General features: G+C 42.0%; 1 protein-coding gene across 1 annotated transcript; it reads right to left on the bottom strand.

Moving 5' to 3' along the window:
* Positions 1 to 7,170: 7,170 nt before the first annotated feature.
* bmp2b (bone morphogenetic protein 2b) lies at positions 7,171 to 13,815 on the bottom strand. The gene is made up of 3 exons (XM_061706947.1): positions 13,396 to 13,815; positions 12,013 to 12,380; positions 7,171 to 8,418 (listed from the first exon to the last, which is right to left on the bottom strand). The coding sequence occupies exons 2-3, from the start codon at positions 12,365 to 12,367 to the stop codon at positions 7,526 to 7,528; spliced, it is 1,248 nt and encodes a 415-aa protein (XP_061562931.1). The 5' UTR covers positions 12,368 to 12,380; positions 13,396 to 13,815; the 3' UTR covers positions 7,171 to 7,525.
* Positions 13,816 to 14,078: the final 263 nt, after the last annotated feature.

Genomic DNA, 14,078 nt, shown 5'->3' with positions numbered 1-14,078 from the left:
ACACGTTAACAACGATGGTCACGGACGGCTTCAAATGAAGCAAGTACACAAGCTTTAGTGGACATGATGGCTTCGTGGAGTTGACTACGGGAGTCAAGAAAGTAATGACAAATGCAACAGAGGTAACAGCTGTCACGGTTTGGTTTCAGTTTTATTTTGAAACCCGTGTCTGTGTTTCAGTTCTGTCTTGACTTCCCTGGTTCCCATCTTCCCTGATTGTTTTCAACTGTGCCTCGTCAACCCTTCTGTGTATATCTGGTCTTGTCTTTCCCTTGCTCCCTGCTGGTCCATACTGTTTCTTCCCTCTAAGTTTCTGGTCTGGTTTTGTGCAATTCGGATTTTTTGCAATCCTGCTCAGCAGCGCTTTGGGTTTTGTTTAAGTTAATAAAACTCCTGGAACTCCTGCCTCCTGGTCTCCTGCATCTGGGTCCTATCCACGGCATTTGTGACAAACAGCTAGTTATCTTTCAGGTGGCCACCTTAGCTATTTACTTTACAAGTTCCTTTGAGTGGATTTAAAACTTGACCATGCAAAAAAAAAAAAAGCCAGTCTCTACTATGGTATATAGTTGTATTAGTGCCCTTGTCAAAGGTAGCTTACAGTTCTGGCGGCAACATTTAACAGAAAAATGCATCAAGATTTCTGGACAACATATGCCACCTACCTTTTATGATATTTACACAAATGTTAAACAATACACAACCACATAATGGACACACTGAAGGGCATAGCTGAGCAATAAGAGGCTGCGTTACTGGACTGGCTTTGCTGCAGAGAGGAAATGGTAACATTACAAAGTGGTGAAAGCTTTACTGTCCCAACTTTTCTTGGAATGTATTTAATGAATGAAAAGTATGAATGAATGCACTTTTTTTGTGTGCGTGTCTTCCCCATATCCCCCCCAATTTCACTAATTTGAGGTTGTAATTAATATGTGCACTGAACACAACTCTTGGCACCCTTGTTATGCAGGGACCAATAAATTAATATTGAATTAATGAACAATGTTTTGCTGTGTAAACAGGCTCCGGTTTAACTCTCCCCTCTCAATTGAGCACACTGCAAATACATGGACCAACAGAACAGAAGAGAGCAGCAGTGGGTCCTAAACTCTGTGCTGTGACACACCACTATCCCCTTGTACAAGTTCAAGAGTGGAATGGGATTTTATGTGATTATTGCAGTGTACAAGTACACAAAGAAGTCTATGCAACATGCTACATTCCCAAAACAAATGTGGTGAAATTATTTCTGAAAACTCTCCTCAACTGGAGCCTCCTTCTGTCCAAAAGTTCCTGAATGGTGGGATTTTAATTTTTTTTTTTTTAAACGTCTCAGGTTAACATCCTGGAGGAAACAAAGTCTTAGGGGAGAGAGAAAAAAAACGTCACTTTCTGATGGAGAATAAAACACAACTAATCACCAGTGGAGAGAATTTTCAAAGACAGATTCATGAGTTTTACCTGTTTTATGGCTTTGGACAGATTTAGTCAAAGTCAACAGCCCCTGAGCACGATTGTGTAATCGGTTTGCTGATGCTAAATCGGTGTCTTGCAAACAGAAAGGGGAGGCACAAGCGCTGGGAAAACCGATGCCTTTTCGGAGGAACTGGAGATCTTAGATGTAGCAAGAACGTTTGCTGAATTGTATGAAAATGTCTGATAAGGAAATCTCTGAAATAAAAGGTGCATCCTGGAAGATAATATTGCTAAGTGAAAACAATTTGATGCATGTAATATAATGTGCATTTACTCAAAAATACAATCATAGCAAGCATCAATAACTTGTCAGATGAATTTGAAACATCACAACACTGACAAAGAAATGACTCTTAACTCAACAACCTTGACCAAGTTCAGCAATGTCACATTATACCGGTAGTACCGCCCCCACTGGCACCAGGCATCATCAGTGACTCTTTTGACCATGATGTCCCTTTTTTGTTTTACTTTCCCGATTAGCCACAATGTGTTTTTTTTTTCTAAAGCTTCACAACTGTTTCGTCGCATTAACTTTCATTCTTCTTACATTGTTTGGTTGGAAATCCACTTACTGTATTTTCTGGACTATAAGCCGCACCTGCATACAATCCGCACCCGCTCTATTTAAAAAAAAAAAGATATGCAAACCACAGATATTTATGTTGTTAGATTAGATATTTACCTAAATAGATCCTTTCCTAAAAGTGTCTTTTAACACGGCAGCAACTTTGCTGATTAAAACGGGACAGAACCAAGAGAAAATAACCGCTATTTATTTATCTATTTATCTGTTTTAAATCTGCTTATACCTACTTCTATCTGCTAAAGAAGAAGTAGCGTATTCTTCTTTGCATTTATTTTGTCTTAGTTTTGATTCTAATTTCGGTTAGGGCGCCCCGAGCGGTGAAAGAAAAATCCACCTTTGTATAACCCACATGGTTCAAAACCTATGAAAAAAGTAGCGGCTTATGGTCCAGAAAATACGGTATATTTATTCTTTCTACCCTTTGATTTTCCTCGGTTAGATTCCACCCAACTTTCAAAATCTCCTGATCAATCAAAATTTCTTTCTGACCACTTTTCTGTCTTGAAGATGATGGTCTGGCGTTAACCTTCCAGTTTTTATTGATGGATAAAACCCAAGTTTAGTTTCATCGGTCTCCTTAGTTGTTTTGCTTGCTTGATGCAAAAAAGTAGCTAATTTTGGCTGGCTAACATTTTTCCATGAGTTATAAAGGGAGAAGCTGGATCATTCAATGTCAAATAACTTCCCTGCACTACTATTCCAATGGGAGGCTCTTACCTGTTGCATTTTCTCACTTAAATCCATAATTGTAAATATATAAATGGACGCGCTGGTTCAATTCAGAAATCAAGTCATCTTTTCTGTATTACGTGTTATGAGTCTCTACCGTGCTGTCATCAGACGAGACATCTGAGTTTAAACTTCTCTTTTCGTTGCCAGCTTTGAATATGAACACTGTCTTAAAGCCATATCCGTGGCGATGCTTGAGATTTACTGTGTCTGAGATTGACATTTATATAACAGGCATGCTGGGGGATGTCATGTAGCTCCCTTTGATTGATCTCTTCACTTCCTGTTACAAAGATGGAGGCTGCTCGCTTAACCGCACAAAGCCTTTCAAGCTCGGTGTGTAGGAGACGCCCTTCGGCAACGCTCCAGGATCAGTCGGGTTTACCCTTTACCCCAAACCTAACTGTAACCATCAGAGACGTAAACACGACACTGACCTTAGATCAGCGAGCGGAGGCGAATCTATCCTCGAACCTGTTTGCCCATATGTGGCCCATATGCTACTGCTTCCTGTATCCTCTGAGGAAATGTGTGAGTTCTCCATGTGCAATGTTCACATCTTGAACTCCATTCCTCTTTGATCATCGAGCTGAATAAATAAAAGTAATGGGAATTAATGTTATCAGTTATCTCTAATCAATCACTATCTTTTTCTTTATTTAAGTATTGGACACCCTACTAAGATATATCGCAACATGCATTAGTTATTCAATAAGAAATTAGGAACTCGTGTAGAAATGTTGCTGCTGGACCTCATAATTAATTAATGAAAAGTGTCTGGCCTAAGTTATTGTCCAGTCTGTAAAATTTCATTGCTTTGTTCTCAAGTGTATCATAATGGCAGACAGGCTTTTAATTCTCTGCTATAGTTTAACTGCAATATTTGTCTTCAGTAAGTATAAGACCATATAATGGCCTATTTCACCAAGTCCCAGCCGGAGGTAATGACTTCAGGATGTCCCTACATGCCAACTGCACTGTAATTGCATGGATGATTATCTCAGAAATGGCAGTAGCAGAACATAGTTTAGGCGTAAGTTGGTGATATTTCTTGGTGATGCTGTAATAATTTGTTACATGCCTTTTTTATAATGTGCGGATGCCTGCGATTACACGGCACACGCTCACAGGTTTTATTCCACACATGTGCTCGTCGTAGTACATATGGGGAAGAATGTATATTTGTAAAGGTACCATCATCCATGCAGTCATTCTGGAAAAGTCATTTCCATATTTTCTCTGCTCTGGAATCTGCGGACGCCCCTCTGTTTGATGTGTTCAGAGCTGCAGCACAGATGCCACAGTCCCAGCTATGCTGGACGTCATCTCACTGACTGTTCTCGGAAAACAAAAAAAAAAAACACCATGTAAACCACCTCTAAAATTAGAATGTGCAGCACACGATAAAGAAAACTTAAAAAAAGAAACTAAAGCGGCCACTGTCTCTCTTCACCTCTCCTAATTTTCATGGCCCACCTTGGCTCGGAGCTCGTCGAGATCTCTCGTGGCCTCTGTTTCATCAAAGTCACACAGCAAAACCACATACTTTCCAATTCTGGCCCAGCCAGAAATCTGGAAATCTGATTTTTCTTTTTTTCTTTTTTTTTTCTTTTTTTTTTTTTATAACCCTTATGATTTGGGTTGTTGCGAGCTGCACAGAGTTTCGGTGTGGTTTGCTGTCCAACAAAATGAATGAGCTCTGCCACGCTAGTAGGTCCCGGCTCCCAGTGTTATGTTTATCAGTTGTGCGGCTGTTCTGTTGTGCGTTTGCACATAAACAAACAGAACGAAGAATACCTTTACCAGATTTACCAGATGTTCATGGAGAAAGAAGAGGTTGTTTTTTTTTAAGAGCGTATTTAATGAAGTCTGTGTAGCAGGTGAAGAAAAATCTTGCCAAACACACGTATCTCATATGTTGGTAGCTCTTTAATAATGAAATCATGAAATTCACACACTCTATCCTTTTATTTTAGGTCATTATCATCTCCTTATGGTCCTTTCCATATAACAGATTACTTTAGAATACAGCGTATGACTGAGTTTAATAGAAATGAAACATAAACATGGTCTCTGTCTCATCCAGTGGCTGACCACACTTGAAGCCGCTAGTCCATGTTGACGTGATGAGCCTGGAAGTCAGTCAGTCAGTGAGGGTAGAGATAATGGGTCCTTATTACTTTGACCCCTGACCCTCTCCTCCTCAGTGAAAAGTTTAGAAGTGGTCCCTTAGGAGCTGTCTCATGCTAACACTGCTCTAAAACGAAAGAAAAAAAACCCCCAGGAGGTGGAGGAACAGTGGCCGACTCAGTAACAACTGGATCCGAATTCAGCCAAGACCGGGTGCAGGAGTTGAGCACTGGGAGTGTTGCCCATGTGTCACCCGCTCTGGGAGCAGTATTTCCACCCAACCCAATGAAAGCTTTATAGACTTGAACTATAAAGGTACTAAATCCAACACTTTTTTTTCCTGACACATAATTCCCCCTTATCCCTGCTCCGGACACTCCTACTGGAATTTGTAGCAGTAACTCCTTTTTTGTTTTAATTTGAAGTTACGCATTTTTTTTTTACGTGTTGATTTTTATCAAGAGTTTATAAAGTGTGCCAACAAAGTGACTTCCTCTTAAAGTCCATTAAAACTGTGCACCGCAACTGGATGAGGTATGTGCAGCTCATGTGCAGGGTTGCGGTATGGTGGGATCCACAAAGACAGAAATTGGCACCAGATGGGACTGAGGGGGGTGGAGATGCAAGGTAGAATAAAAACATGTGCAGAAAATTGTAGCTAAAATATGGGAGGAAGTGTGTGTGTGTGTGTGTGCTTGTGTGTTCTTGTTGGGAGGCTACAACGAAATTAAACAGTGGCATCATCCACGGTAGATGGACATCTTTTGAGGAGAAGAATAGGACAATTTTAACTTTTCTGACCTTGACATGTTTCAAAGTATCTGAGTAAAGTATCTGGGCTCCTTTAAATATTTTCATGCACACTTTATGTGTGTATATATGAGATATATATATATATATATATATATATATATATATATATATATATATATATATATATATATTTAAGGGAGAAGCATATCTTTGTTTGCTTTTAAAGAGAAAAAGCCCCTCAGGATAGTGAAGAAAAGAAAAAAAAGGAGGAAAAAAAAAGAAACAACCACGTTGGTTTTCCATGCAAGTGTATGCATGTGTCTGAGATTGAAAACCAACATTCCACGGTCCCAATGCGCACTCACATAAAAACATTCTATTTAGAGCATTTGGAGCTGCCTTGTGATCCCTCCAAACCCTTTCTAATGCAAACACAGCAGAAAGCAGAGTCACACAAGATCCGCAAAAAACTCGATGTTTCTCCCTTCTCTCGTGTTGCCTGATCTGCTGCTGTGGCAACACTGGAATCTCGTCGTTGTTTTTCGGACCGATTTCTAGCCGTTTAACTTTGATCTTGACTTTGAGCGTGCTGATTCCAATATGCAACAAATATCGGCAACTGGAAGACTCAGTCGAATCAGTTTCATACGTCAGACTTCCTGTGATGTATTACATTGTCTTGATGAATAACAACAGGGCTACATTGGCACTGTCTCGGCTACGCCTCACTATCTGCTGCTGGGTTTTCTACTTTTTTTGAGACAATTCTGTATTCTATTTCCTTAAGTGGTTAAAACAGATTGGAGCCTTAAGATTCAGATGGCAAGAAGGAGGGAGCTTAATTGTAAGCTGAGAAAAACCTCTCTGAGCATGTGCAGTATGCAGACAGGGCGTTTGTGTTTATTAATTAAAAGTGCTGCTAAACTCTTTCTTTCTCAGGGACTGTTGTCTCTATCTCTCACTGAAATGAAGCCCTCAGAAGAAGCGCTGCAGTTCTACCTTTTTTTCTCTCCATCTGCAGTAAGAGTTGGGAACACAGCAAACGTAGGAGGTGGTAGTTTGAAGCGTCTTCCCAGAAATCCTTGCAGTGACATGTATTGCATGAAAACATGCTTGGCTATTTTTCCAGTCCTCCCATGGGAGTCTGTAACGTTCATGTAAACTGTCCCGTGACCCTGCGCCGTCCCGCAGTTCATCACACCAGTGGTCCCGTCCTGTCACTTTGCTCTCCAAACTTCTATTGTTTTTTGGTTTCCAATTACATTTAACAAAATAGTGCATTGCTTGATTTGCAATTAGTGTGGTGTTATGTTTTTGCTGGTAATTACTGTCAGAACTTGAAACTCACGTTTATATCAACCACATATGTTGTCATACCCCCCCATCCATCCATCCACCCCCCTCCACCCCATCCATCCCCCCTCTCTGACACGGGCTGGATCTTGGAAAACTGGAGTCACCATATGTTTTTTTTTCTTTTTTTTTTCACGATAAATACACATTATTTATTTACAAATAAAGTGGTTATAATAGAAATAAATACAAAATAAAAATCTGAGCATTATACTTCATGTGGTATTGCACCCATTTCAAAATGTACATCAGAAATACATTTTCAAAACCAGTAAAGGAATATTCCTTTGATTAAAATATTTATTATTCCCAACTTTACGTAGACATAAATATATTTATATATATTTTTTCTTCTTCTTTCTTCCGCAATAGCTCTGTTTTTGAGTTTCTTTCATATAAATAAGCGTCTTCATTGGGAAACTGGGTGTCCGTAACAACTTGTTAGCACTTTCAGTCTCTGTTGCCCACTCTGTCCTCCGTACCAACGGTTTCTCACCGGCAGCCGCAGCCCTCCACCACCATGTCCTGGTAGTTTTTCAGAATGACCTTCTCATATTCGTCCAGGTAGAGCAAGGAAATGGGGCTGAGTTCAGTGGGCACACAGCAGGCTCTGGGGATGTTTGAGTTGACTGAGTTGACAAGAGTCTGCACAATAGCATGATTAGTTGCATTGAGGTGGTCTGCAAGGGGGAAAGGACATTCCCCGTGACAATAAAAGGCATGGTAGCCAGGGGGTGCCACTATCCACTCATTCCATCCCACATCACTGAAGTCCACATACAAGGCATGCCTCTTGCAGCTCGCCTTGTGCTGGTGCTTCCTGCGTTGTTTGCGGAGCGTCGCCTGCCGTTTTTCCCTCGTGTGGAGCACGGAGTCTCCGCGGCCGTCGTGGCCGTACGTCACCAACAAGGGCCGTGCCTGAGGCCATGAGTCCTGGTTTTGGTGCAGGGACCGGCTTACCCTGACGTGCCTATGTCTCTGGTCCCCATCCTTCTCCCCTCTCTCCGGGTGAAGCACCTCCACCATGAAGCCGTGATTGTGGCCTTTTCCTGAAGTCCACTTCGACACGGCGGGGCTCACGTCGAAGCTTTCCCAGCGGTTCAAAGAGTCCTGCACTAGCCGAGTGTCCAGCAGACGCACCAGAGGGTCCGCGCTGTCGGTGGCAGGAACTCCAAACATCTCGTAAATGTTGATGCGGTGGAGGCCGCCAGCAGGAGCACCATCACTAGTGCTGCTGTTGTTTGGGGCTGCATCTCTCATGACCTGATCCCTGTAGACGCGTAGTTCTGCAGAGGTGATGAGCTCCTCGTCGGGGATAGAAGTGAGGTTGAAGTAGAACTGCTGGGTTGTTTTGCCTTTCAGGCTGGCCAGGGCCTCTCTAGACTCTACAGAGGACAGCAGAGACAAGCACAGTGTAAGATGACAGCCCTCTGAAATACATGCCAAAGGCGGAAGCAAAGAATTTGTGCACGATACAAGTCCGGGAAACGTCACCTATGATTAAAGTCTATGCTTAATGGAGAAGGTTGCTTTTACTTCATCTAACGCCCCTGTACACTCTCACATCCTTTTTTTCTGTTTGGTCAGCCAAGTTGCTGCATGGTCATAGAGAGTGGGTGTAGGCCACTGTTAAAAAGGTATAAAACAAACCCTTTGCATGTAAAAACTCAGGCAAATGCTCATTGCAAACCGATGCCGTCATTAATGTCATGCTCTTAAAATCATCCGGTTAAATGTCAGGATGAAAGCGGTCCGCTTCCATCTACTGATTAGATCCAACAGATCAGCCAGCCTGCTTTTATATGGCTCATTTGAATTAAGAATTGGCTGCTGCACCCAATTTCCTTCAGTGTATACACTAACGTTTCATCAAAGAGGAGAATGAGCAGTGGAGGAATATGGAAGCCAATAAAAAGATGTCAAATTGTCAGATTATTTGCAAATTTTGCAATGTGAAATTGAATTAAACCCTACAAATCTTTACAAACTCATGGTACACAACTGATGTCTAGATTCTTGGGAGAATATTAAAAGAAAACGGAAGCTGATCACTATATACTATATATATATATATATATATATATATATATATATATATATATATATATATATATATATATATATATATATATATATATATATATATACAGTATATATTTGTATTTTTCAGCCATACAGCTCCTATAACTGTCATTGGCCACATAAAAATCACACATATACTTAAATTCATTGGCATTCCCCCCTATATGCTAAATTACAGAAGTGATAGTAACAGCTTCAATTTTCTTTGAGGTACTTTGAACTCTTACTTTATGATGATCATAGACAACGTATAGACACACCTTTTAATCTGTTTGGTGCGGCAAAGTAAACACAAACTTTGAACTCTTTGCTTTTCAAAGGAGGCATTTAGGAAATTCCACCATCTCATCCTAAACCTCCCTCCAGAGGCACAAAGACCTCAATTAGACCCATCACTCCTCATTTGATGTGGGAAAGCCCCATGTCTCTCATTCCCTCTCCTTGGTCCCCAATCCTTCTCTTTCTTTCCTTCCTCAGCACCCAAATCCCCTTTTCCCTCTGTTCTCTTTAACCCCAAATCCTCTTTTCTTTCTTTTATACTTCTCCTTCATCCTTTTCTCTGTTTCTCTCCGCAACAGTATTCTCAACTCTGTGTCTTTCGTTCCTTTAAGGGACTACTGTGTGAGCAAGTGTGGGCTTGTCAAAAACGTGTGAACCACAGATATGAGTGCATCAACATTCCTAATTTCTTTTTGTGCGGCATGCCAAAACAAAAGATAAAGGCTAATGTCAGGTCATTCATCAGGGACCTGTCTCTGGCAGCTACTTCCTGTGTAATGGTGGAATTGTTCCATTTGGCACGGGTAATGGTAATTTTTTGAAAACTGATAGCAGTGAAACTAATGAATGGGAGAGAAATGAATATCAAACAGCAGATGAGATGGACGATTAGAGATGTTTGCTTTGATGTGCTGTATTTACATCTGTAGACACATGCTTTAGTATATGGAGCTGCAATCAGGTACACGATATGAGAATGCTAATCACCCTGCAGCGCTGTTAGCGTGGGATGAAAGAGCCGGGGGGTTCGTGTAAACACAGTCTGAACACATCGGTAATAGCCGGTGGTGTAAAGGTGTGTTGGCTGGGTGCAGAGGTTTCCAGCAGTGGGCTCGGAGCGGCCGCTCAGCCCTGCTGCTCCGGCCAGGCTTGTTTGTAGTGTGTCAGTGTAGCCACTTGGTGTCATTGCACTAGGCCTTTGGAGAGCACCCAAGCAACCACTCAGCCACCCCTCTGACTCACCCCTGATGGAAACTTCTCCAGTCAAACACTTAGGACTCTGTGTAGAGCCCCTATGGACTCAGTCACTTGTATGCTGTAAAAACTACTTGCTCCTTGGATCATAGGAAGTTTTATGGCAGACACAGAGCTGCTATAGACTGTTTGTGAGTTGCAGTCTTTTTTATGATATAATACAAAAAAAATTGCATCACTATCATGCTGGTATATGAAGGAGTTATAATTTTGTCAAAATTTCAAAGGTTCGACTTCTAGAAATATAGATTGAAATAACCAGAGGTGGACAGAGTACTCGACCCCAGTACTTGAGTAAGAGTACAAATACTACTGGTCAAAATTTACTCCGTTACAAGTAAAAGTAGCTCAGTCAAAATATTACTCGAGTAAGAGTAGAAAAGTACTTGCTTTTAAAGGTACTTAAGTATCCAAAAGTAAATGCTTTTAAATTTACTTTAAGTAAGAGTAAGAGTAAGAGTAAATTTCTAATTTTCCACATCAGTAAATTACTATATTTTTTCTAAATTAATTTAAGGATCTTTTAACTCTTGTTTCTGAGAATTAACTCTTTGAAACCAGCTGCACTGATGTGCTGCTTTTAGAACCACAATGTTATATAAAACCTGAAGAAGAAAAAAGAGCAGACCTGAAAGTAACGAGTACTTTTCAGCCTTCCTAGAAATTTACTCGAGTAAAAGTAAAAATATTTGTCTTGGAAATGTATTCAAGTAAGAGCAATAAGTACCAAAGAAATCTAATACTCAAGTAAAGTACAAATCCTCCGGATATGTACTTAAGTACAGTACTCAAGTAAATTTACTCCGTTACTGTCCACCTGTGGAAATAACCTACTTTAATATTGTTAAAACATACTGCTTTTCATATTTTAACTATTTGCATGCCTTAACTTGAGTAAATGAACTATTCATCCTAACTGGATGGGTTATAAAATGGAGTTAAACTCACTTAAACGATCCGACAAAGTAAGTGAGCAATTACGGTGTATCTTGGACGTGCGTAATGGCGCACGGCGCGGCGAGAGGGATGATCTGGAAAGAATAAGGAAGCACCTCCTCCTCCTCCCCGCAGTTACCAAGACCTAATTTCAGCCTTGTTAAAAATGACTCAGTCTGACATGATGACTTTGTCATAATGCGCGTCGCTATAATGTCGCGTGTTCTTGGAGCAGGCTGATGTCTATCACCTGCGCAAAAAGGCGCAACACCGCCCTTTATCCTGCTCCGGTGGTGCGTGTCTGGAAAAACTGTTTTCAGAGCCCACGCAAACACCATCAATTATTAAGAAACAAATTACCCCAGGGATGCCGCCGGCTCTTGATGTTTTTGAAGCCCGTGACAGCTGCGCCAGAGGGATGTTTGCGTAAAGGTTGCATCATGTGCGAGAGTTAATTTAATTGTGCGTGCAGATGTTTGTTTATAAATCGTGTCACTGAGTTTTTAACCAACCCCAAACTTTTTTGGAGAGTCACAAATAGCTTTGGACGCGTGTCACCTGTGAATGACTAAACCTTCATAAAACAGTGAAGGGCTCTTAGGTTCAGTCTGGACGCACTGAGTCATGTTTAAATATAGGTTGGAGTATGTCTGAGCGAGCCGAGGAGCTCTCCGGCTGACAGGTAAAGGTATGTCACTAATACATACCTTCATGGTGAAAGCTTCTAATCGTGTTGGCCTTGCTGGCGGCTCTCTCTGCGTGTTTCCCCATGCTCTTGGGGCGTTTAGTGCTGTGGTCTCCGTTTGCAGAGTGCATGCGGTAAAGGTCCACCATGTACTGCGGCACCACGGCCTGCTTGCTGGGGGTCGGCCTGCGCCCCAGCCCGAACATATTGAGAAGCCGCAGCTCAAACTCGTTGAGGAAGCTCTCCGACTGCTCCGGGGTCTGCTTTCCAGACTCGCTGTATTTCCTCCGGCCGACCTCGGGGATAAGTCCCGCAGCACCTTCCAGCAACACCTGAGCGAGCAGCAGTACCATGAGAGAGCGGACCACGGCGACCATGATCAGTCAGTCCCTGTGGAGAAAGTTGTTTTGTGTCAATACGCTGGCGCTGAGGTATTGACATGAGGTAGACACTGCAAGGAGCTTCACTCCGGCATTTCCCAAATTGCGGTGTGACCTCCTCATATAGAGTCAAAGAGTCAGAGTGACTGAAAGAGAGCAGATTAAAAAGAGACGACACCTCTTCACTTTGAGGCAGAACACACACACTCTCTCTCTCTCTCTCTCTCTCTCCCCCTCTCTCTCTCTCTCACACACACACACACACACACACACACACACACACACACACACACACACACACACACACACACACACACACACACACCCTATACCAGCAATATTGAACTTCAAAACTAAATCAGAAGTTTGGGCTTAACATGAACCCAAACATGAAAATATCAAGGTGAGAGCGTTATGAACATGAGGTGGATAAGAAGAGGGACTGACGTGGAAAAGAGAAAAATCAAAGGATTTGAGGGGGTTGAGTGCAGACATTAAGTCTCCAGTTAGAGGAGATAAGAAATCGTGGTGATGTGAGAAAAAAAAAAAAAAAAAGAAAAGAAACGTGGGTCTCTCTCTGCAGAAGGAAAGATCACACGGAGCATTGAAGAATGCAGAGGAGAAAAGAGGCTAGAAAACAAAGTGAGACGGTGCTACGAGCGTCTGTTTGCAGAGGCTTTGACGGTCATGTATAATCATAAGGGATAGAGTTACTTCAAGAGACTCGCAGGTGTTAGATCTGACGTGCGTACCAGGGCCAGATGTAGCCTGGAACAACACACCAGTAACATCAAACAGCTAAATATCATCTGAGTGCTGCAACTTTTACCCGATTCTCCTTATTGCGCCTGACGCGTCTTTACGCACACACCCTATAATAACATATCCGAAAATAAACGCTGAATTCCGCTTGTAGAAAAACATTTTCGTTTTAAATGTTATTTTACAAGTATACAAATAAGGGCAAGTTCATTAGTGAGCATCTTGTGTTTTCACATATTAACAAAATCCATCAGTTTTTTTACCTGACGAGGAAGCGCTGTGTCCGGTCGTCGTTCCACCTTTGAGCTCCGATAAATTCCACATTAATTCGCCTTATATCCACTTTGCCTCTGCTTGGGGTACCAAAGACAGCCCATACTCTTCTCCGATCGCCCCTCACACATATTCTCACCAGCTGCAAGTCGGGTTAGAGCTTGATCAGTGCGGAAAGAAAGAGGGGGGTGAAATAGCCTATGTTAAGTCTATGAGGAAACGGCTTCGCGTAGGCATAACCGAACGAAGTGTAAAGATTCTTGACTGCACATTTTAAAAAAGAGAGAGGGAGAAAAACGAGCTCTGTCTGTTGGGAGGAAAGTGTAGCAGCGGTGTCTCCTCGGGAGAGATAAGCGCACTGCCGCTCCGGCTGCTGTGGCTGAGTGGCAGAGCGCGTCTGTGCTCCGAGCGCCGCGCACAACTTCAATTGATTGCTGCCTTCTCTTCTCACAGCGCCTTTTTTTTCGTCGTACAGTGATGTCACAAAAGGGGGGCTGTCAATCATTCCTCCACTGTAAAGCACCTCCTGCACATCTTTAACCGAGGAGCTCCAAAAGATTAACGATTCCAAATAAACGCGCGTTAAGTCACCCTCCTCTACTTTTGATAAAGTTTTCTCCGAGCCCTCCTTTGAAGCATATTGTTTGTAACTTATAGTTTACATCTAGTTGTT

Source organism: Cololabis saira, chromosome 18 (assembly GCF_033807715.1).
Source record: "Cololabis saira isolate AMF1-May2022 chromosome 18, fColSai1.1, whole genome shotgun sequence".
NCBI classification, from domain to species: Eukaryota; Metazoa; Chordata; class Actinopteri; order Beloniformes; family Belonidae; genus Cololabis; species Cololabis saira.
This window is presented reverse-complemented; position numbering and strand designations above follow the sequence as displayed.